We start from the raw sequence: 24,149 nt of genomic DNA on the forward strand, positions 1-24,149 counted from the left end.
GAGAGAGAGAGCGTGCGCTATATGCGTAATGCCGTTTGTCGTCGTGTTCATTGACAGCATTCCTCGGCGCCGTCGCTGCTGCTGCCGTCGTCGTCGTTGTCACCACTGCCGTTCTCGCCGTTGGTTCTGCCGCTGTCGTTACTGTTTATCCGGCGCCGCACGCCACATTCGCGAGCACGTCCAGAAAGGAACGAAGTGAACGGACACTTCGCACGGCGATACGCGCGCGCCAAAGAGAGACAAAGACGAAAAGAACCGATAGAGAAACAGGGAGAGAGAGAGAGAGAGAGAGAGACGCAGAAGGACAGAGAGCCTCTCGCAGGACATATCACGCGCGCTGTACAACACGTTCGGTATCCCCGTGTACTTCGTCGGTTCGTTCGTGAACAGACTGACCTCGCGGTTATGGCCACGCCAGGGGCAGGTCGCCAGGGTTACAGAAGTGCACAGTAAAGTCTACATGTTCCGATTTGCCGGGTTCGTATATACACATACGTACACGCTGTGCCATCGCTACCACCTTTTGCGTGCGACGAGTCGTTCCCTACATGTGTATATATACGTATATATGTATGACACACACACACACCCAATACCCACACACATACATGTATAGCACATGCATGCATTCTTCTGCTACGCGCGTACATATACACAGTGCCATCTCGACGGCGTAGAGAGACGAGATTCTCCGTTCGCTTCTCTCTCTCTCTCTCTCTCTCTCTCTCTCTCTCTCTCTCTCTCTCTCCCTCCTTGTCGCTCTCCGCCAGCCCTCTAGCCCAGTTCCGGGCACGGCCACTGATCCATCGATAAGGAAGTTTGCTGTCCTCTCTCGCAGCAGGTTCGTTCGTGCCGGTCGTGTACGATGCGCGAATCCACGGGATAGAACATCTCGTTGTTGCATAGTCGAGGTCGAAGCGCGGTGTGTTACTACTACTACTACTACTACTACTACTACCACTACCACTACTACACTACTATTACTACTACTACTATTACTACTACCGGTCACGTGACTCGGACTATCCACGGGCAGACTGAATTACGGGCTATGAAATACAATGAATTATATACAAAATTGGATGCGAATAGCAATTGCCTGGGTCTTATATTTACATCGATTCGCGAACTTCTCGGGGCGAGGGCGTTCTTTTCAGTATCTTTTACATTTCGCAACGAACGTCAGGTGCTTGTCAGTTGTCAGGTCGAGCAACGTGTTCTTGAAAAATGGATTAACTCTTTGTAAACTTCGACGTAAACTTAAATCGACGTCATTGTGTATGTATCTACTTGTTAATGTCGGCGAAAAATAGCCTCGTCACAATTTCGCTCGTAAAGTTGCAAAAGTAGGAAAAATGAGATAAGTATCAGTCATCGCTACTAACCTAGTTTTCTTCCGATTGAATCTTCCCCGACCATCCCGAGAAAGATCATTTTATTATGAAGGATGGAATAAGCGTGACTGTTGTGGTGATGTTCATCGCGTGATTCTTCGTAGACCCGCTGGCGGGAGGGGGGGGGACATACGTAATCTTCTCTTAAAATTCGCTCCTCTCTGTACATTCCAAATAGAAAAATAATAAAACAATGTCAGGAGAGCGTCGCGTGCGAGCAAAAATACGCGCGCCATCGATTTAAACCAGACCGCGACAAGCAGCCATCAACGAAGAAGCGATGTAAGAAGGAGACACGCGTGACCGCGACGCGCTGACCGAATGAATTAAATTGCCAGCCGAATTTTTCGGCGATTCATCGGAAGGGGGAGGCTGCGCCCGCGACTGTGTCGCGGTCGCGCTCTTTCTCTCTTGTGTAACTTCAGGCACACGACGGACAGCGCGCGCGCGCGCGCGATATTCAAAAGAAACCAAAGTCTTTTCTCGAGCACTCGACGAGTGTCGTCGATCGCAGTTCTCTTCTGTCGCGTCGTCACTCTGATTTTCTCGCGGCTACGAACGCGAAAAACCTGCGTGGTGATACGTACGTGCACGCGGTCGACAAGCTTAATCCTAGACACACAGCGCCGCGTCGCGTTCCTACCAGCGAGCGAATGAGAGGAAAGAGAGAAAGAGTGAGACCACGCGCGCGTAGGTGCGTAATTTATCGCTACGCGGATCGCTCTACGCCGACGACGACGTCACACGCGCGCTCGCTCCGACCGGCCAGAATGACGTAGCGTGTCGTCGCTCTCTTCTCTGGCTTATCGGTGCTGTTAATCGAAGGCGCAGCGCGCGCGCGCCCCCCGCCGGTGTTCTCTCTCTCTCTCTCTCTCTCTCTCTCTCTCTCTCTCTCTCACTTCTCCGCGCCACCGACCGCCGCATACGAAAATATGCGTGACACGAGAGCCAGTTAACCGAGGCCAAGCCACAGAGAGTTCAGAAGCGCAACGTAGTGAGTAAAACTGCCCCCTCGCGGTGCGCGTCCGTGCCTCCCGATCCCCCATGCACTTCTCCGACCGACCGCCGTGCGCCATCGAGTTCTTACCTCCTACCCCGCCACCACCTAACCTTCCTTCCCTCCCCGCCGTGCCGTCGCCGCTCGCTCCTTCCACTCCTCTTGCCCCTCGGCCGTACCTCTTGGAAACCTCGTCACCCTTCTGTTCCCTCCTCCTCTCTTCCTCTCTCTCTCTCTCTCTCTCTCTCTCTCTCTACCTCCCGCCGCTCTAAGGTCCTCCATTTTGTCGTGATTCCTCTAGCTCTAAACATATATCGGACATTTCCCTCGCACGCCGTCGCCGCTACTTGCGGAAGGACCGTGCGCGAAATTCCGCCTGCGGTTGACACACTGCCGATCGGCCCCGAACGCTGACTACTATGGGACTCCACCATAGGTCGTTCTGGAAGGTGTCAATCTCTCTCTCTCTCTCTCTCTCTGTCGTTTTCTCGCTCACTCGTTCTCTCTCACTGTCTTTCTTTCGCTCCACGCGTGGCCGTAGTATTCTGTCCTCTCGCTCTGCCATCATCGTGCGCGCGTGTGCAACCTTCTCTCTCGCACTTTGCCGTTTCTCCTTCCTCGTCCCCTCCCTCCGCGTACTCCTACCTCTGTGATCCCGCCTCCCCTGTCCTCCCCTCTCTCTCTCCGTCCCTCCCTCCCTCCCTCCCGCTCCTCGGTCCCTCTTTCCTCCGCTCCATAAGTCTTTCTCTATCCTTCCAGGTTTGTTCCCCCCGGGGAGTGTAAATCGTGTGTTTTAACAACATCTCGATTCTTCGTGCCGTGTCTCGTAGCGTCGTAGCGTTTCGCCGGTTTCGCCGTTTGCGTAGCGTAACCTCTCTCGTTACCGCCGAGAGAGGTATCGGCTCGGTCGGTCGGTTTCTCGCGCCTGCCTCGTCTCGCATTCGTCTTTCTTCATACGTTCTTCGTGTCCGTCCGTCGTGTCTTCACCAGCCATCGTTCGTGATCGTGCTCACCGCCTGCCTTCTGCCGTGGAGCACGGCCGCCTGCCTCATCGTTGCATCGTCGCTCGATTCGGCTTTACTATGTGGCGGCGAGCCTTACCCTCGATAACGGTCGAATCGCACAGGCGCTTCTCGTGACTGTAGTCTGTCACCATGTCTCCTTCCGTCACCATTTGGTTCGTTGCATTAATTCCCCCCGTCTCTGCGTTTGTTTTTCTCCCTGAGATGTCGCGACTCGTATGTCAGTGTACTTAACGTATTCTTGTACCTCTGCTTTTCAGATGTCTGCTGGGTCACAAATTCAGATGGCACCCCAATCAACTGTAAACTCTGGTCAGTCGGTTCATAGTCAAGATTCGAACATGAGCACTGGTAAGTGAAAAAAAAATTATATTCTATCACGAAAACGTAACACGCGCCGGTAATGCACAGGTTTCTACCAATAATATGTCTAAATTTTCTGCCCTGGTATCCTTGGTCCTTGGGGCAACTGCTTTGCCTCGAGGATAGTATCACATGCGTCTAGACAAATTGCTCTGTTTCTTACATTCATATTCATAGTGAGGCCTTATATTTAAGGCTTCCTTAAGTTCATCTTCAAATGGTCTGTAGCCAATAAATTAACCCATGCAGCATCTAAGGATGGGTATAAGGAGGCCTCAAATATAAGGCCTGACTATGAATACGGGTATTAATATTTTTCAATGAACAAACCGTCATCTGTATTGAGATTGTGAAGCTCAGTAGTGTTCTTGATATTGAATGACACTTCTGATTGAACTTGTGATTTCACAGGCTCATCGCACAGTGATAAGGAGGTGGATGCAAACACTCCGGAAAAAGTATCACGGACTGCTACTGAGAGGAAGAGAAAGCGCAAAGCGGATGATGGAGGTGGGGGTGTTTCAGGAGGACCTGTAGGGAGTAAAGGCGCTAGATCAGTCGCTGCCCTTGATAATAAGAAAATCAATGAGTATTTCCCAAAGCATCATCTGGGTAATAGTCCTATCCGGCACGGTGGAGCCAAGAGCCCTTCTCCTCAACAGGCTTATTCTATGGTAAGTCTCAGAAAAAGCACCACATGTAGAATATTTGACAATATCAATTATTTGCATTCCCATATTGTTTTAATTGTATATCTCTTTTTGCCAATAGTATCCACCATCGCCTCAACAGTTACTTTCACCCCAAGTAACAACACCCAATTCTTCGGTGGCGGAATTCTCTTCAATGATGCAGCCGCCAAGACCTCATCCACAACCTCCACCTCCTCCTCCACCAGCTTCAACACAACCTGCAGGCTCCATGGTCAGCAAGCAGGTGCAGGTAAGGCCTACCAACCTCAATAGGACAAGCCAGGTCAGGCAAGCGAAGACTAACACCCCAAATGTAAGCAAAATTCGGTAATATCTGCAAGCATTTTATAAGAAACGACCCACAGGGCAGTTCTTGATAGAGATACGTAAGATGTATTTTCAAAAGATCCTCCTATTAGCTTCTTAGCTAATACAACAAGTACCATCGTACAGTAGGTAGGTAACAAATCTAAAGCTATGACAATTATGTTTCTTGACGATTAAGACGATAAAGATGTGATACGGATAGAATAGAGTTGCCCAGTTGAAGATTTTTACCAATACCGATCGTTCTTTCATAGGCATGTCGTCTGTCGATTGTTTGCGTGGAATAATAATGAGACCGTCATAACGACCACAGAGGTATCATCATCGCGGAGATCAATCATTTCCTTTTTTCGAGTTTGTCTGTACAATCATATAAGTTTTTCCGTTTGTAATCCATTCACCATGTAAATAAGTTCGACTTCTTCGTATGCCTGCACTTATGATCTTGCGATGGGCATTTCTTGTCAAATGTTTGCAGTAAAATCAGCTAATTTTTGGCCAGAATGTAGCACTGTATACATTTGTCGTTGTACAAATGCAGGCTACCTTGTAATGCCATTCTCTACTGCAACGTGCTTATCGTTACGGATACGAAAAAGTGCTAATGCATCCTAGTGTTCCGAGAGATTGCTGATTGCTCGGGCAATGAAGCGAGCATCAGAAGGCATATTTTCTTACTTTTGGCATACGTACGTTGACCTTCAGGATTCATTGAACGCTGCATTTAAGTTCCAATGAGTCCTGTATCGTTTGACTATACCGCTAGGAACTTTTTTTAGAACTTCCATTGGCGTTTATACGAGCAACCTTTACACGTGCATACATTTTTGGTGTTTTCCTTGCTGCCTGTGTGATCTTTCAGTTCTGTCGGCGTTTATTCACGCTTGAGTTCCGCTCGCTACCTCTCTCTCTCTCTCTCTCTCTCCCTCTCTCTCTCTCTCTCTCTCTCTCTCTCTCTCTCTCTCTCTCTCTCTCTCTCCCTCTCTCTCTCTCTCTCTCCCTCTCTCTCTCTCTCTCTCTCTCTCTCTCTCTCTCTCTCTCTCTCTCTCTCTCTCTCTCTCTCTCCCTTTCTCTCTATATTTATTTCAAGTGATAAAAGACAACGTACATCGTAGTGAGATAGCTCAAAAGCTCAATAAATAATGTCGTGTTACGTAATCAAGCGTAAAAGATCGTTGACAATTTATTAAATCGATTCGTGTGTATCACGCTCTGTCTGGGTGCGGCAAGGTATCCGGTGTTTATGAGCGATGATGACAAATGTATCAGATGTTACGGTAACGTACTTGCTTCATCGTAAATTATACAAATTACATTCCAGACAGAACTTACTTGCCAGAGGATACAGGAATTTGAAACTCAAGCTTCTTCGGACTTAGAACTACGTAACAGCAAAATTGAAGAATTAAATAGGGTAAGTTTGCAATGTGTTCGCGATTGTGTTAATCAGTCCCCTTGTGTGAATTCGCTTCTACGCATGCTTTACTTATTTCATCGAATTTACATACAAATATGTAACTCGAAGCTTATTATATATAAGCGATAGTTATCGTTACGACACGATTGCAATCCGTATCGCGTACTAAAAACAAAAATCCTTGGTACCTTTTGTTACAGACAACGGACGAACTTAAGCTTCAAGTGGCTAATCAAGTGAAAATGATTGAGCAGCACAAATCACATATAAATAAGTGTATAGACGTTGTAAAGAAGTTATTAAAAGAAAAATCAAACATAGAAAAAAAGGAGGCTAGGCAGAAGTGTATGCAAAATAGACTGAGGCTGGGTCAGTTCGTTACGCAGAGGGTGGGCGCCACCTTTCAAGAGAACTGGACCGACGGTTACGCGTTTCAGGAGCTCGCGCGGCGACAGGAAGAGATAGCGACTGAACGGGAAGAGATCGATAAGCAGAAGAAGTTGCTGCTCAAGAAGAGGCCGTCGAACAGCGAGACTGGCAGAAAACGTAGTCAACCGCAATCCTCCCTGCATAATGGCACCGAGGCGACGTTCTTGAAGCCAGATGCAGTACCTGGGTATACATGGCAGGAGTATTATGAAGCTGACGAAATACTCAAGGTACCGAGAACCGTTTTACGGTGGTCTTTCTCCCGAAAGCATTTCTAGATTTCTATATTCTCAAATGTTTCGCGACGACGTTTCCTCTGTTTTCAGTTAAGGCAAAGCGCGTTGAAGAAAGAAGACGCGGATCTGCAATTAGAAATGGAGAAGCTCGAGAGGGAGCGGAACCTACACATCAGGGAGCTGAAGCGTATTCACAACGAGGACCAATCGAGATTCAACTCCCATCCTGTTTTGAACGAACGTTACCTTCTACTAATGTTATTAGGAAAAGGTGGTTTCAGCGAAGTGCACAAGGTAACAAGGACGTTTCATCCACATTATTTTCGTTTGTATCCGTAAGAATTTTATTCTGTCGAATATACCTGCAAGCTAATTGTATTCCCTTCTGCACAGGCATTTGACTTAAAAGAGCAACGGTATGTGGCTTGCAAAGTGCATCAATTAAATAAAGACTGGAAAGAAGATAAAAAAGCTAATTATATAAAGTAAGTTTTCGATATTCCAATTATTTCTTTATTATAGGGACTTACCTAACGCAAACACACATTTAATAGCACACTTGTATTCTCATAAAGAGAAGCGTGTCTCTATTTATCGTTTCTTTCTGTTGCGTACAGGCATGCGTTGCGAGAATACAATATACACAAAGCGTTGGATCATCCACGAGTCGTAAAATTGTATGATGTATTTGAAATTGATGCCAATTCCTTTTGTACCGTTCTGGAGTATTGTGATGGCCATGATTTAGATTTTTACCTCAAGCAGGTACGTCCAATTGTCATTTCACGCGAGTTTCCCCTCTCTGACAACTGTAACATGTTTTTATCAATTTCACGTGTTTTTTTTTTTTTTTCTTTTCAGCATAAGACTATACCCGAGAGAGAAGCGAGATCTATTGTTATGCAAGTCGTATCGGCATTAAAATACCTCAATGAAATAAAACCCCCAGTCATACATTACGATCTAAAGCCAGGTAAGTCTGCCAACATCAGGTATAATCTTTCGTCGATTGTTTCCGAAAAAAGATCCTTTGAGCATTTTCTTTGGATCAATGAGAGTGAACTTACTCACGCGACGCTCGTTCGCACAGGTAATATCCTATTAACCGAGGGCAACGTGTGCGGCGAAATAAAAATCACGGACTTCGGTTTAAGTAAAGTCATGGACGAGGAGAATTACAATCCGGATCACGGGATGGATCTAACGTCACAAGGAGCGGGTACTTATTGGTACGTACTTTAGCCGTTTTTCCTAAATTTACATCGCCGCATTGTTTGTATTACAGTCATTTAAAATGAATTATTAAACAGGTACCTGCCCCCTGAGTGTTTCGTCATTGGCAAAAATCCTCCCAAAATATCGTCCAAAGTCGACGTTTGGAGTGTAGGAGTTATATTTTACCAATGCCTATATGGTAAAAAGGTATTTGTCGCGATTGTGTTGCCGCATACTCTATTCCCCATAACGTATTCGCGTACATGATACAAGCATATTGTCTTTGCAGCCTTTTGGCCACAACCAATCGCAGGCTACCATTTTAGAGGAGAATACGATACTAAAGGCCACGGAGGTTCAGTTCGCGAATAAACCGACCGTCAGCAACGAAGCAAAGGTAGTACTTGGATGCAAGCCTTCATTTTATTTTATCGAAAGTCGAAAAGTGTCCAGATTTTCATTCGTCTTATAACGTGTGACGGTATGATCTGTTGCAGAGTTTCATAAGAAGTTGCCTAGCGTATAGAAAGGAGGAGCGCATAGACGTACTGACATTAGCTAGACACGAATACCTGCAACCCCCAGTGCCAAAACATGGCCGCCAAGCGAACAGCCAGCAGCAGCAGCAACAGCAGCAGATACAGCAGCAGCAGCAGCAAAGTTCGTTCACTATTGGCATGTTTAGCGGTATGAACGCGTCGAGCAGTTCGTAGTGGAGAGGAAGGACTAAGGACAAGATCCTCGATATACCAATACATGCCAAATCTTGAACGCTCGGACTGCACACCATCTCATCTTTAGGGAAATAACGATTGCTATAACCAATTGTAAATACTAAACCGGATACTATCACCGTCACCACCACTACCACCACCATGACCACCACCACCACCACCACCACCACCATCATCACCACCACCACCACCACCACCACCACCACCACCACCACCACCACCACCACCACCACCACCACCACCACCACCACCACCACCACCACCACCACCACTATTACCACACCACCACCGCCACCATCACCACCACACCGTCACAACTATACTTACAGGTCGACGACTACATAGGACATTGCAAGAGAGATGCGAGACTGGTCACCGCAAGTCCAGGAGCTTGCGTCTTTCTACAAGCCACGCCACATTATTCAGCATGACAAAAAATGTTGTGTTCGTAAATATTCAATTGTATTATCGTTCCTTGTATCAAACAGTGCGCTGACTTGATAATAGTGTTTAAAAGAGACGACGAGAGAGTGAGAGAGAGAGAGAGAGAGAGCGCGCGAAAGAGCGAGAGAGAAAGAAAGAGAGGGAGAGCAAGTGCGCAAGAGAGAATGCGAACGAACGAACGAGCGAGCGAACGAAAAGTTAAACATGTGATAAGTCATTGTGAACTAAAAGTGACGTTTAGATTAAGGGGGAGGGGGGCGAGTGGGGAAACGAAGCGTATGTGGAAAAACAAAAGAGAGAAAGAGAGAGAGGGGGGACAGCGATAAAAGCAAAAAGATGCAACAACTGGAATACCTGGTATAGAAGTAAACCTATTCGGAAAAATAAAATAGCAGGTCAAGGCAGCAACGAATGATGAAGGATGGAGGGGGAGGGGGTGGAACAAAAGTAGGAACGAAAAGAAAAAAAGAACATGAGAAAAGCAATCGGAGCAATCGCTTTTACGGAGACGTTCCTCTCTCCTGGCGTTTAGTGTGCGTGAGAGAGCGCTAGAGGATTGTTAAAATTAGCGTGAGTGTATATATTTATACTATATATATATAAATATATATATATAAACTAATAAATCCGACATAATATATATATATATGGTGTAAAAAGGACAAGCATTGACAGTGGGAAGACAACTGTGGTGGCTCTATCCTCGCATGACTTTCGGCGCCAGCCCGGCATTCCATGAATGCTTGACTCGCGCATCATGTTACTTTATTCGAATATTAACATTATTACTTGTATCATGACTAATAACGATTAACATACACGCGCATCCACGCCCACACACGACACACACACATACACGACATGACACGATACACGAAGGAGATTTGGTTGGTTGTTCCTATTCTGAGACGAGAGTGGGCTTTTATCTATGCCGGAACGATAGACCGATATAAAGAAAAAGAGAGAGAGAGAGAGAGAGAAAGACAACAAAGTGAGAGATCGCAAGTAGAGAGAGAGAGAGAGAGAGAGAGAGAGAGAATCGCGATGTGCTCCCAAAGTGAAAACTGAAAAACGAAAGAACACTAAAATTGTAATCCACCATTACTATCACCACCACCACCACCACCACCACCACCACCACCACTTGTAAAATCCGTTCTTACGCATACATAGTTTAAAACTCCGTGGCGATCCGTCGTAATGAAGAAGTACGTTAGGCGTTTACGTTTTCCTCCTTCACTCTTCCTCCTCTTCTGTTTTCTCTCTTTCTCTCTCTCTCTCTCTCTCTCTCTCTCTCTCTCTCTCTATTTCTCTCCTTTCATTTACCCCTTTCTTCAATATAACAAGAGAGCGGATATGTATGTAAAAGAGCGACTAAACATGTTTAATAATCTGGCGGTAATGAGGAGAGAAAAAGAGAGAGGGAAAGAAAGAACAAATTTAAAACAGGCAGAAAGAAAGAGAGAAAGAGTAAAGTTTTAAGATAAAAGCGTCGGGAAATGCTGTACCGAATCGATCATTATTTCTTTACTCGTAATTTGTTTTATATATGTATGTTATATATAGATAATTATGAAATAGAAGACTAAGTTATTTTATCAAGTGCCCTTGCTTTGTATTATAGTCGCGTCCGTCGACAAGCCGCAGCTTCTGGGAGTAAAAGAGAGAGAGAAAGAGAGAGAGAGAGAGAGAAATGCGTATTAGAGTGAACGTGAGAAAGAAAGAATGATTGAGCGAATGTGTGTGTACGTGTGTGTGTGTGTTGTTAAAAAGTGTTGCGTCAGTTGTTGGTACAACGTGGGCACCGGGTATTGACGACTCAATACCATCAATGTGATTGGCAAGTGTGGTGAGAGAGGAGAATACATTACAAGTCTGAAGAGTCTACTACTAGATCCGTCGCTTCAATTTTGAACAAAACAAAAACAACAACAACAAAAGAAAATGCCAACCGTTCCCGAAATCCCGCATCCCACTTCTTGTTAAGACGAAAAGAAAAAAAAACACGCGGTTGAAGGTGTGTATTTTCTTTTAGCTAGATATTTTCTGTTTTTTTTTTCTTTTTTTCAATCAATGGTGCACGATGTGTAAAACGCAACTCGAGTCTGCTAAACTGGACTCTCTTTACGGGGCTCTAAACAATTTCCGGAATGGCATAAATTTTTAAAAGAATCTTGGCCGAAGACATAACTGCCAAGTATGTGACTGTCGGTTTTTCTAGCATCCATTTTTTCGCTCGATGATTCTCACATGAACTTGTGACGAGAAAAAAAGAGAGGCGCGCGTATATTCAATAATGTGTAAGGCAACGCGGAGGGAAATCGTTATTCATATATTTTACCATAATATGTCGTTTTTCGTATCGAGGACACGTTGAAGGAAAAAAAGTAATCGCTGAGTGAGGCTTATCAAAATTACTGCAACTGGCCTTAAAAGATTATCATAAAGTGTCGTTCAACGAACGTTCATGCCATCGAAACTCGCGTTATGATGACGCGAGAGGTACATAAGAGAACTTAATAATTGCGAGGACACACGTTGGACGATATTCGTATACTTTGCGCGACAGGAAGGATTTTTGCATTTATACACACATATCTAGAATCTCTTGGGAACATGATTGAGACGAACTTACAATTACGCGCGTGCATGAGAGAAAGAAAAAACGAAACAAAACGGGGGAACGAGATAAAAACAAAAAAAAAGCTTTTTATCTAGAGACGGAGCTTTTTCCACTGAGCGCAATTTAGAGACAAGTACCTTCCTATCTGTCAAAGTGTTACTGCGATCCGTACACTGTCAACTGTCACAATAAGATCAAACACTGTTCTCTTTTTCGATCGCTCCTGCGTGTCGGCATAGTCACGATCTTCCTCATGACAAGTGAAAAAGAAGAAAAAGAGAGAAAAAAAGAAGAAAAAGAAACAGGAATTGCGTTGAGGATGGTGTATGAAACGTTATAGCAATAAATTTACGTATTTGTGTATAAAAAAACTTTAAAGTTAGTAAACTTATTAATTAAATATGAACCACGCGTCACGATGTTGTATATCTGCCCCTGTTTGTACTTCGTTTCTTTCGTTTCAATTCTCACGTTCTCTTTCTCCCGTTCTTTTTTATTTTTCTGCTTTCGAGCATTGGATTGTCGAGCGATGATTGCCGGTCGCCTGGAAAGATGAAACATTTTATTACGTGCGCATGTATGTGAGTTGTATAAAAATGAAAATTACCGAAGAAAGATATGTGAAGAGGTCGACAAGAATTGGGCCGAGAACGCGTGGCTGAGAGTTTCAATCGATCTGATGTCCTACGAGAATTCATATATTCGAGCTCTGTATATATCACATATTGGGACACTCGCTTTTTGGTAGATAAAAAACTGTGGTTAAAAACGTCTCCAGCAGTAAGCACAATGACTCTCTCCGTTTTTACTCTACGAAATGGACAAACTACGCGTACACACAATAATACACACCGAAGTTGTCGCGTTTCTTCAGATTTCGTGTCCCTTTCTTCTCTCTCTTTTATTCTTTTATTTAGTCATTCTACCTTGGAAACGAATCGCACGAAAACGAGAGAGGCCGAAGAAACGTGTGATATCAAGAGGAGATATCCGGTTTGCCAACAGATCGTCAGTAGCGAAGCAAAGGTAGTACTCCGTCTCAAACTTCCTTTCATTTTATTTTATTCAAAGATGGGAAACACATTGAGAATCATTTTACAACGTGACTGTATGATTGTTTGCAGAGTTTCATGGGAACTTGCCTAGCATGTGGAAAGAAGATGTGCTGGTATTAGCTAGACGCGAATACTTGCAAGCCCCAAGTGCCGAAACAAGCTCGCCGAGCAAGCAGTCAGCAACACAGCAGCAAAGCTCATTTAATCTATACCATCACTGCTGTGCTTACAGGTCGCAACTACATAGGACATTACGAGAAAGATGCAAAACTTGTACCAAATAATGCGCCAAATTGATAATTGTGTTTAAAAAAAAGCAGAGGAAGAGAGAACAAGGAACTTGAGGCAAGCAGGAGAAAAGATAGAAAGAGAGCAAAGAGTTCGAAGGTAAAAGCTTCGTCGGATTGGTCACTGTTTCTTTACTCGCAATTTGTTTTATATATGTATGTTATATATAGGTAATTATGAAATATACTGAAAAATACGAGCGCAATATAGACAAGTATCTTCCTATTTGTTAAAGTATCACTACGATCTGTACACTGTCGCAATTGTCACAATAAGATCAAACATTGTTCTCTTTTTCGATCACCTCTGCACATAAGCAAGTCGTGAGTTTTCCTCACAAATGAAAAAGGAAAAAAGAAAAAAAAAAAGAAAAAAGATGTCGCATCGAGGATAGTGTGTGAAATATTGTAGCAATAAATTCATATATTTGTGTATAAAAAAGAACTGTGTCGAGAGAGAGTTAGTAAGCTGATTAAATATGAGCCACTGTGTGTCCCTTGCTGTATTTTGTTTAAGATTTTGTTCGATTCTCATATTTTTTTCTTCCTTCTTTTTGTTTCTCTTTCGTGTTATCGAGCGGTGGTTCGTCGAGCAATGAATCGCCGAGTGTCTAAAAAGATAGAACATTTTATTATGTATTTATGTATGTGAATTATATAAAAATGAAAATCGCTGAAGAGATGCGCGGTGTGGAAAAGAATTAGGCTGAGGGTTTTAGCCGATCGGGTGTCTTACGGAAATTCATATATTCGGCTACTACTTTGTCATATAGGACGTTCGCCTTTCAGTAGGTAGCAAATTGTGATCGAAAACGTCGCTAACTGCAATCACAATGATCCTTTCCATTCTTATTCTATGAAATGGACAAACTACGCGCATACACAGAACTATAATGTTAGTATAATACAGTCGGAGTATTCAATTCTCAATGAACATCAATAATACACGCCGAAGTTAACGAGTCTCCTCAAATTTTCTGTTTCCTTTCCTCTCCTCTTTTTCTTTTCCAGTTCTCTCTAATTCGAGGATAAATTGCACGGAAACAAAAGAAACAGAAGAACGTACGATGATCATACCGAGGAAACCAATTAACTTCCGATTCTCGTATCTTAGTCTTCCCTCGATCTTCCTGCCGACTGTTCGCTTCAACTTCGACCTGTACGATCTCGTCGCAGCGAGAATCGTGTACATACACGGCTACTCTCATTCAGTGTCTGACGATCTAGAAGTTTCTCTTCTTTCTCTTTCATTATCATGAAACGTATTTTCATTATATGAATGAAACACGAGCACGAAGTGAACCGATTATTTTATACCACATGTGTGTCAGGTAATCCATATGAAGCTTAAAAGTGAACGTCAGACTGTTTCCCTTAACTTATTTAATATTGAGCGCCGCATATAGTCGCTATATTCATCCTATGTGTGTGGGTATACATATGTATAATAGACATTTACCGTTGTAATTTCTTTAGTTATTACACACAACCTCAAAGAAAAATCCGTATCTTGTGACGTATGTAAAAATATATCTCAGAATTGTGTATCTCATTTTGTTCGTTTTTTCTTTTCTCTTATTTCTTTCTTATAAAATGTTTCCTTCTCCAGACTTTCGTTCCTGTATCTTTTCATTCTCGTTCGTGTCTCGTTTTATCCTCCGCTTATCTTCGATGCGCACGAATTGCACAAACGAGATTCCTGTGGCATTATTGTAGTACTAAGTAAACGTATGTACGAGTTTCGAGCGTGTGCGATGACAATGAGATCTGAGATCCGAAGAGTTAATTGTATGTTTCCTCTGCATTGCGCTGTGATATATAATTAGTCTACCTAATAACGCAGGTGGCGCCGGATGTTCCCTTCGCGATGGGGCACGTCGAGCATGTCGTATTTCTCGCGAGTTTTTGAGAAAAAGAAAAAAAGTCGCGAAAAGTACGCTAAACGTCTAATTAACGTACGAAATGATATATCGCGACAGTGTAACATTTGTGATCTCTCTTCGCGAAGTTCACATGTGTTTCTCTTCTTTCTTCTTCTCGTAATACGAGAGGATACTTCCAACTGCGCGCGCAATGAGACTGAAGTATTCTGAGCACATCCAACAGCACCGTCCACGGTGTTTGCAGTTTTACACATTTCCACAACGCTACACGCACACCCGAGCGATGCACATTTATGTACAAGGGGATTCGGTGTATCTCAAGAATACTCCAAGAATACGCGAATTCGAATATTGCGTCCGCTCTAGCGAATTGCAATAATTATCATTCGAGTAAAAAGTGAAATGTGTGCACGAACGCGGATCCGAAATTTGTCTCGCGCAGATCTACGTTCATACGACTACTACTTTTCTGTTTTCCTTCTTCATTTCCTTTCCTCCTTTCCGTCCGAAATACGATACGAAATACGAAGATTTCCCCTAAAATGTGTTCGGCAGATCCTGCACGACGAAACGTCCTCTCCTGGTTAAAATTACTAATTAGCGTCGCGAACGCGATCGCCATACGAAAGTTCTTCGGAGAATTCCTTAATACACTTCCTCAAGAGATACATTTATTAGAGATATATTTGTTTCTCGAGAACGACCTGCGAAAAAGTTCGATCTTGGCTCCGAATCCACTGCTCTTCTTAGCTAATTGCATCGTCTTTCTGGCACTTTCACAGCACGACATAAGAACGTTCAATCGGAGTCCTCGTCGTCCGATTTCAGAGCGTAAGACACCGGCTTACGCACTCGCCCGGCGGTCTTCCGGGGTGGCGGTAAATCGTCGGTCATGATATCGTCCTCAGAGTCGGATTTCTTCTTCTTCTTCTTCGGCTGCAAATGAAAAATTGTGCGAGTGGAGAAATTCACATTTTTCAGAAAACCGGGACACTACCGTGTCGCCGTGAATCGCTTTATACTCACAGGATTTTGTTTAACGAAGATGTCGTCCGTTTCGGAGTCTGATGACTTTGATTTCTTCTTCACCTGCCTCTTCGTTGCTTTGCCACCGCCGTTTTCAGTCTTCTTTTTCGCGGGTGCTGCAACGTAACGGACAGGTGAGCGGGGAAGTTGCGAATTAATTGATTGCAAAATAATGAGCAATATGCGTTTAGAAGCGCAGATATCCAATTACCTTTTTTAGGTGGCGTGAATTTTACAGGTGAGTCTTCCCCGGATGAGGATATCACGGGTTTCGCCTGCTTCTCTGGAGAAGAATTGCCGACCAACGAGTCGAAAAGCTCCTCTGAGCTCGCTGTGAAATCAAATCAATATTCAGCATGCGTATGTTCACTCTTCATATACCTCTTTATTAAATATATTATGTTCGAGCCACAAGGTTTGTGGCAGCGTCCGTTGTCCGCGAGCCTTAGGTATCTGATGCTGATTTTAACAGCTGAAGGATGATTGTCTGGACGACGGAAAATCGGTAAGAAGAAAACAACAGCTGAGAGAGAGTCACGAGCTGTCGCTGCAAGCTGACGTAACTCAAACGCTATTCTTAATTATTGTTAGAACGAGAGAATTCGTTAATAACTGAGAGTTTGTATATATTTGAAGAAGCGTTCTTTCTTTTCTTAAAGTCTTGTCCAAGTTCATCTCGCAAACCCGGTATGCGCGAGGCGGTCGCGTGTAACAATATGTTATTGCGCGCACTTACGGGCTGGCTGGTGTGGTTTCTTGGCGGGTTTGAAATTGTCGTCCGAATCGCTCAGCATCATAACTTTTTGCTTGTTCCTACAAGAGAACCACACAATGAAAAGGAAACAAACTTTCGTACAGTCAATGGAAGAAAAGCAAAGACGACGTTTTTCCCTCCATAAATCTTAGAACATATGTGACATTCAGTAAAAAAATGTATCCTCTGAGAATTGCCAAAAGATACATTGTTCTATTGAACACAGATGCGTTGCAAAACTCTGGAAAAGGTAGAAACCTTTTTCTTGCTTTTCATCATTTGTATGACTTGTATAAAATTTTTACATGATTATATATGCGCTATAAATCGTAATATCGATTGTATACGTACGCTGGCTCGGAATCGGAAGGACTTAATATCTCGAGACTGTCGTCCGAATCGTCACTGCTCACGGTATACTTCTTTTTGACTGTGAAAACAGATTTAGCGATTGGTAGGAGCAAAACTTCATCGAGCAATACATGCTATTAACAATATATGCATTATTGACGTAATGCCGCGATCGAGATCAAGAAATAACCGATAATCGAACCTGCGGATCTGCGGGACGTGCGTGGTGGAGGTGGCGAAATACTACCGAAATCGATGTTGTCACTGTCGTCCGAGTCCTTATCTTTCTTCTTCTTTATTGGCTTGAACGGCAACGTCGACTGCTTCATTCCTATTTGTCGAACATTCCAGTGTGCATAGTTAAAAAATCCTTACTGCGCTATTTCACCCACTGATTAGCTGAAATTTAGCGCTACTTCAATACTAACCTTTCTTTCCAGCCTTCTTTTCAATCTTCTCTGGGGAAATTCCAAGCCTGTCGTCGAGTGGCTTCGAATTAGACTCAATTAATGCATCGAACTCGTCTTTTTCCTCCGGTGAGATTAGCTCCTTCTTCACCTAGATACAAGATTTTACAACAACACGTTGAGGAATGTCCGAATCAATCAAACAAGATTCAAGTAATAGACTTACCCGCGGTTTCTTTATACCCTCTTTCTTGTCTTTCGACACTATGTCGGCTTTTTCGATCTTCTTCTTCAACTCAACGTCAATGACTGGCACTATGCGACGAGTGTCCTCCTTGTAGAACTTCGAGGGCGGCTTCTTAACAGTTTGCTTCGATTTGTTTTCCTCTTTCCGTTCCTTCTCTTCCAGCTACAAGTGCAGAAATCGTGTGATAGTCAAGAACGGAATCATTTTGTCCACTTTGCAGAAGATGACTGCTCTTCTAGATCATATCACCTTATTTAACTCGCTCAATAGATTGTCTAGATCCTCTTTCCACAAAGAAATTGGTGTGCGAGCTTGCAGTCTCTTCAGCTCTGCCACCTTCTCATCCCGTTGCCGCAGCAAATCGTCCTTCTTCTCCTTCGTCAGAGTCCACATAGTCATTCCGAGAAGGTAATCGAAATTTTCGCTCTCCATCGTGATGGCGGTTGCAGCCGCGGCGTTCTCATCATCGTTCTCCGCGACTTCCTCCTATTTGCCCGTGACAATGTCAATTACTCGTAAAATCGTGCAATTATGCCGGTGCAAAGGTTCCTCACAGAGACAGCCATGATCCAAAGCGACTCATCGATCGACAGTTCCCTGCTCATTTTCCTCAAATGACAAGGAGTCCCCTGCCGAAGGATTTTACTCGCTGGACACAATGGCTATAGTCGTGAGAGGACCTTCGAGGCGTTAAGTTCGCATTGGAAGTTTTACATACTGTTTCTTCCTATAATAACTTACTTGATCCTCCTGACGTAGCAGAATGAATAAAGCCCGATAAGTAATTGCGATTCTGCATTGCACTGAGTGCCCTTACGAAATTATACCCACTCACCAGCACTTGCTCCCTGTTCTGCGACAGTTTCCACGCTACCACCGGGTCCGACTCATAATTGCGCCGGACTAATTCCGCGATCATGTCCTTCTTCTTCTTGTTCTCGATCACCAACGTGCCGTCGCATTTCTCCAGGATGAAGCGCGCTTGATTCGACAGCTTCGCCGCCTCCGCTTGCAAAACACCCTCCAGGTAATCTTTCCTCTTGTGATACGTATCCATTCGTACCTTGTAGAATCTCTTCAGTATCTGTATCACGCTGTCGTACTTGTTCAGGCATTGATTCTCGTCGAAGGCGCACTGCACAAACATACACAGTTGACATAATTCCGTTATGTGACCCGGTCGATGTAGCCACATGCCGATGAGAGTTACCATGGATGTTATTGTCATCGTTGTTTGGATCTTGAACGCTTTGTGAAGACCGTCTTTCTCCAGCTCCAGCAATTTGTCACGATTCAACATCACTATGAAGTGCACCGCTGTGTCTGTGTTATATTCCTTGTAGTCCCTAGTGATGAAGCACGCAGAGAATGAGGAAACGGTACCTACAAATTCCTCCATTGAACAATAATACAAGATTGCAAGGAGCACTTACGTGATGACGGCTGGCGTCTTGTCGGATCCGTGCAACATGGGTTCCAACACGGTTTCCTTGTAAGTCTGCGTCCACGTGCCAATGGGAAGCTCGGTGATCTCCAACTTGTCCGGTCCTATCACCGATATCTCTCCGCTTATGACATAACGGAAGTCCCCGCAGCTCTCCACGACGCCTTTGAAATTTTTGTAATACGGCGTCTGAAATATCAACATCAAATGTGAACATCTTTATCCCAAACACATCTTGTAATCTATCGCGTGCAATACTTTTGAAATTATACCCTCAACTGACTCTAGATAATCTAACGGTATCTCTAGCGACATTATCATTACCATGGGTTTCGGATCGATGCCATCCATCATCCTCTGCAAGTTCTCGATGATCTCCCGCGGATTGTAATTTGGAATCTTCGTCATCCAGCCGGTGCCGATACCGTCGGCTCCGTTCACCAGCACCATAGGGATCACCGGTATATAAAAGACAGGCTCGATCTTTTGATTATCGTCGTATTCATGTTTCAAGAGCGCATCATCGTGTTTGTGGAATATATACCTCGCCAGTGGGCTATGCGGGAAAGAAAACAGAAAGTAGATGGATAGTTGCATGATTCGTCACACAAATATCCACGTGGAACAATCGCCACGACGTGGAATGTACCTGAGCATAGTGAAAATATATCTTGGACTGGCGGCGTCCTTTCCTCCGGCCAGTCTTGTGCCGAACTGACCGATGGGCTGCAGCAGATTGATGTTGTTGCTGCCGACAAAATTCTGCGCGAGATTGATTATAGTCGCCATCAAGGACGTCTCGCCGTGATGGTACGCCGAGTGCTCGGCGACCGAACCTGCCAATTGTGCCACTTTCACTTCGCGTCGGTCGTTGCGCTTCAAGCAAGTGAACATCACCTTCCTCTGGCCCGGTTTGAAGCCATCGATCATGTTTGGAATAGACCTCACGTTGTCGTAATTGCTGTACAACACCAGCTCGACGTTGATGAAATCCGAAAAGGAGACAGCACGCGTGTCCTTCTCGTAGAGATAACGCTCGCTAAGACCGATCTCCTTCCGCCTTTTTGTCTCATTCATATGATTCATTAGCCAGTCTTTGCGTTGATCTACGCATTTCTTGCTGAACGCCATAATAATGTTCTGGTCGTCCTGTTCACCGTCGTACCGGAAACGTATTCGGTGCCTGGCCATATTCTCGAAGTACTCCTTTGCCTCTTTGGCAGTGGAAGTACCCAAACCTGTGCGAATGCAAATTATGTTAACAAATGGACGATGCAACGCGTTTACTATTGCAACAGTTGATGAATGGATACATATATATGTTTCTTTTTGGCTTTAAATAAACACCTTTGTAGTATTTGATTTTGTACGTGTGAAAATTGTCCGTTTCCTTCTTCCACATCTCGAATTCTGGTAGTGAAAAGAATGATAATTGCTGATTGCCCTTGGTGGCCTTCACAATAGGCGTGATGAACTCTTCGATAAAGTTCAGTTTCAATAGCGACGGCCAGTTGTGATGGATGAAGTTAATCAAGAGACCTTTGATATGCGAACCGTCCTGTGAGAACGCAAATTATAGCGTCAGTACACGTATGATAATTATTGTGTAATTAATACAGCGTGTATCTGTATAGAGCGAAAAAGTTCACCTGATCTTGATCGGTCATGATCATCATCTTTCCGTAGCGTAACGTCTTTAGATCATCTCGGGTCTCGTACTTCTTCTTGTATTGAAGACCGAGAATCTTTATCAAATTGTTGATCTCGGCGTTCTCCAGGATTTGTTTGTGCGTGGCTTCTCTCACGTTTAACATTTTACCTGTGTTCGAATTTTTGTTATTGCTACACCATGAAATTTATATCCAAGTTCTTTTTTCTTCCAATAAAACAAGAATTTACCTCTCAATGGAAATATGCCGTATTTGTCTCTACCTATGGAGGCGATACCGGACACAGCCATTGTTTTGGCTGAATCTCCCTCGGTTAATATGAGAGTGCACTCCAACGATTTGCCGGTTCCTGCATCGTTGGCGTCTTCCAACTTGGGGATACCTGCGAAGCACGCATGCTCGTCAAATTTTTCTCGGATAATCATTCGTGTAAAGAAGAATACAAGATGATAATCTTACCTTGAAGTTTTCTTTGCTTCGACTTAGGACCTAACTTCTGAAGCTGGCTGTCAGCTTTGAATTTCGCCCAAGTCAACACTGCTTCTACGATGCCGATTTTGGTGATCTGCAAAAATAGCAAGATGAGTAGAAAGAGTGAAGAGAACCAAGAAGATGAGACTAGATATAAATATTCATAGAGACAGACAGATATTTATGCTTACGTTAGCGATAAACTTGTCGGTGAGTGTACACTTGGAGCCAAAACTCTTCGCCTGTAGGGTCATGTTCTCTTTAGTCTGAGAATCGAACGTGGGATTGTTGATGAGACAGTTAATGAAGATCCACAAGTGATTCTTGATTTGAAACGGCTTGATGGCCACACCGGCTTTATTCTTCTTCTTCAACGTCTCGATCAACTGCTTAACTATTAACTCTGTTACATGATCGACGTGTCTCCCACCCTGTTGATATATCAGATAATCTTAAATACACAGATCAGTCTTACACTTTACAGAAAACTTATTGTGCACAGTTATATGACTTACCTTCGTTGTAGCGATACTGTTCACAAATGACATTTGTTGGAACCCTTTGTCAGATAAAGTAATAGCCACTTCCCAGCGTGGCCCGCAATTCTCGTATATAATTTTCAGTGGATTACCAACGTCATCCTCTTTCCCCTTGATGTAAAAATCAATGTAATCTTTAAAATTCTTCACTGGAACTCGAGTACCGTTCAAATAAACTTTAACGCCTTTCGAAGAGGCAGCCACATCATACGCTCTTCGGGACATAAGAGCTACAATATCTTCATCTAGCGATTGCATTTTGAACTTTGATAAGTCCGGCGAAAATGTGACCTTAGTAAAATCCTCGCCGTGATATTCTTTGATCCTCGGTTCGCTAGCTTTTCCCATATTATTACCCCATGTCTATAAGAGGGATGGGCATATGATATATTGAGAAAGAAAGAAAAGAACAAAGCATTAAAGAGACTGTACTTACTTGCTTTAAAGATTTTCTATATTCTTTCGTCGCAGTCTCAACAGTAAAACGATGGCTAAAGATATTACACAATTTGGCACCATAACCGTTTCTCCCACCGGTCACTTTTTCCTCTTCATCATCATAATTTGATGATGTCAAAAGATGACCAAATATCATGGTAGGTACATACATATTCTCTTCCTTGTGTATCACAACAGGGATACCTTTTCCGTTGTTCCACACAGAAATAGTATTATTTTCACTGTAATAATATTATAGATATGTTTACTCAGTAATATAATTTGTACAGGGACTATCTCTTTGGGATTTAAGGAGATACATTCTTACTAAAAGAAATTTTAATACAACTTAAGCAGAACTTACGAATCAATATCAATTTTGATCATATCCATTTTAGGATCACGTTGTTTATTATCAGCAGCATTTACCAGGATCTCGTCAAAAATTTTGTATAATCCAGGAACATACTTGATATCCTTCTGTACCATCATATCTTTCTCTTTATCAAAAATCCACATCATTTCTGTTACTGGTTCCACTGAACCGATGTAAGTATCTGGACGCAACAAGATATGTTCCAACTGAGATTTTTTCTGGTAGATGCCTTCGATGGTTTTCTGCTTTGGACCGCTATCACCAGCCCCATTCTCCATTGCTGTACTCATTTTGCTACACTGTATTCTCTGTAATCTGCAAATTAATGGCAAGTATCATACCCTTCAGTCGCGTCTGAGTGTCATCAATCCAGAATGAACCTGCATCCACATCTCGACTCAGAATCCAATTTAGACTCACGAGTGCGACTTAGGAAACACCAGTTGACAAAAAAGAGCTATTACCGAAGACCCACGGCGAATCTCGCAGTGTCTCGCAGAGAACTTTGAAAAATATGGCGGGAAAAAGCCCTCATCTAATTGGCGCGGTTTCGAGGGGGACGACGACGCCGTTGTCTCTCGGCGACGCGAACACCTGTCCTCCCCCCGCTTCGAGACCAAGGGAGCAAAAGTGCGAGGCGAGGGGACACGGCGTGATCGCGATCCCCGAAGCCGATCGGCGTGCCTACCTTCAGTGATCCCGAGACGAGCGTATGCTGATCGGCGTAGCGTCGGCGGCAGTTGACTCTATGAGCGCGGGACGTCCATCGGAGTCACGAACGCTAATTATTGGCATATCACCAACGCCACTGTTCGCCACACACTGCCGCTCGTCGACGATGATGTTCCGTGTCGGTCGCTCACCTCCCCGTACCGTCGAACATCATTCATTCACGCGCAACACGGAAGGCCTCGCGATACATACATACTCTTCTCCGTACCTAGACGCGTTTCGTTGCTCGTTCGCGCTGCTTGGCTCGTTTCCGTTGGAACAGGGCTGCCAATCTCGGTACCGAAAGATTGACGGACGAATCCGTGATGGACGCGGTCACACGCATGCGTCAGAAAAAAATTGACTACATGACTGGCCTGAGTGGACTGCTACTTTGAAGCGGAGTCTACAATGGAAGTTGTAAATTTGTGAGAAAATTGACCAATAGCAGTTGATTATTCTCTTTGTGGTCGAAGAATAATCAGTTCTATCGTCAATCTTCTATTTGTCAATACTGATTAACGACAGATGCCATTGGTCAATTCCGTTGGAACAATCAATCGGTTAAGTTAACCAAGGTAGAAACGGGTATTAGAA

General features: G+C 43.9%; 2 protein-coding genes across 9 annotated transcripts; one reads left to right on the forward strand and one right to left on the reverse strand.

Moving 5' to 3' along the window:
* The first annotated feature begins 496 nt into the window (after nucleotides 1-496).
* On the forward strand, nucleotides 497-11,165 carry Tlk (Tousled-like kinase). 6 transcript variants are annotated; one of them, XR_003113139.1, is made up of 15 exons: nucleotides 2,732-2,840; nucleotides 3,674-3,764; nucleotides 4,188-4,450; nucleotides 4,548-4,781; nucleotides 6,117-6,209; nucleotides 6,413-6,871; nucleotides 6,968-7,171; nucleotides 7,271-7,362; nucleotides 7,495-7,642; nucleotides 7,739-7,850; nucleotides 7,968-8,106; nucleotides 8,188-8,299; nucleotides 8,382-8,489; nucleotides 8,590-8,919; nucleotides 9,156-11,165. XR_003113139.1 is itself a non-coding variant. In XM_025300352.1 (14 exons), the coding sequence occupies exons 2-14, from the start codon at nucleotides 3,674-3,676 to the stop codon at nucleotides 8,803-8,805; spliced, it is 2,271 nt and encodes a 756-aa protein (XP_025156137.1). In that variant the 5' UTR covers nucleotides 497-841. The 6 variants fall into 6 exon arrangements, 5 of the variants coding, with proteins under 5 accessions (XP_025156137.1, XP_011135024.1, XP_011135021.1 ...); XM_025300352.1 differs by lacking the exons at nucleotides 2,732-2,840; nucleotides 9,156-11,165 and adding an exon at nucleotides 497-841 and having other exon boundaries at nucleotides 8,590-8,805; XM_011136722.3 differs by lacking the exons at nucleotides 2,732-2,840; nucleotides 9,156-11,165 and adding an exon at nucleotides 1,551-2,388 and having other exon boundaries at nucleotides 8,590-8,805.
* A 2,276-nt stretch (nucleotides 11,166-13,441) lies between these two features.
* Nucleotides 13,442-23,841, reverse strand: Top2 (DNA topoisomerase 2). Of its 3 annotated transcripts, XM_011136714.3 has the most exons (24): nucleotides 23,530-23,841; nucleotides 22,830-23,156; nucleotides 22,464-22,707; nucleotides 22,004-22,390; nucleotides 21,680-21,919; nucleotides 21,477-21,582; nucleotides 21,247-21,399; nucleotides 20,997-21,166; nucleotides 20,695-20,905; nucleotides 19,997-20,585; nucleotides 19,672-19,903; nucleotides 19,337-19,536; nucleotides 19,114-19,249; nucleotides 18,739-19,038; nucleotides 18,645-18,653; nucleotides 18,153-18,389; nucleotides 17,883-18,065; nucleotides 17,678-17,807; nucleotides 17,452-17,580; nucleotides 17,250-17,328; nucleotides 16,881-16,957; nucleotides 16,356-16,475; nucleotides 16,145-16,260; nucleotides 15,917-16,054 (listed from the first exon to the last, which is right to left on the reverse strand). In XM_011136714.3, the coding sequence occupies exons 2-24, from the start codon at nucleotides 23,129-23,131 to the stop codon at nucleotides 15,917-15,919; spliced, it is 4,488 nt and encodes a 1,495-aa protein (XP_011135016.1). In that variant the 5' UTR covers nucleotides 23,132-23,156; nucleotides 23,530-23,841. The 3 variants fall into 3 exon arrangements, with proteins under 3 accessions (XP_011135017.1, XP_019695779.1, XP_011135016.1); XM_011136715.3 differs by lacking the exon at nucleotides 18,645-18,653 and having other exon boundaries at nucleotides 13,442-16,054; XM_019840220.1 differs by lacking the exon at nucleotides 23,530-23,841 and having other exon boundaries at nucleotides 13,442-16,054; nucleotides 22,830-23,131.
* Between the last annotated feature and the right edge of the window lie 308 nt (nucleotides 23,842-24,149).

This window comes from Harpegnathos saltator, unplaced genomic scaffold, assembly GCF_003227715.2.
Source record: "Harpegnathos saltator strain DR-91 unplaced genomic scaffold, Hsal_v8.6 scaffold359, whole genome shotgun sequence".
Classification (NCBI taxonomy): domain Eukaryota; kingdom Metazoa; phylum Arthropoda; class Insecta; order Hymenoptera; family Formicidae; genus Harpegnathos; species Harpegnathos saltator.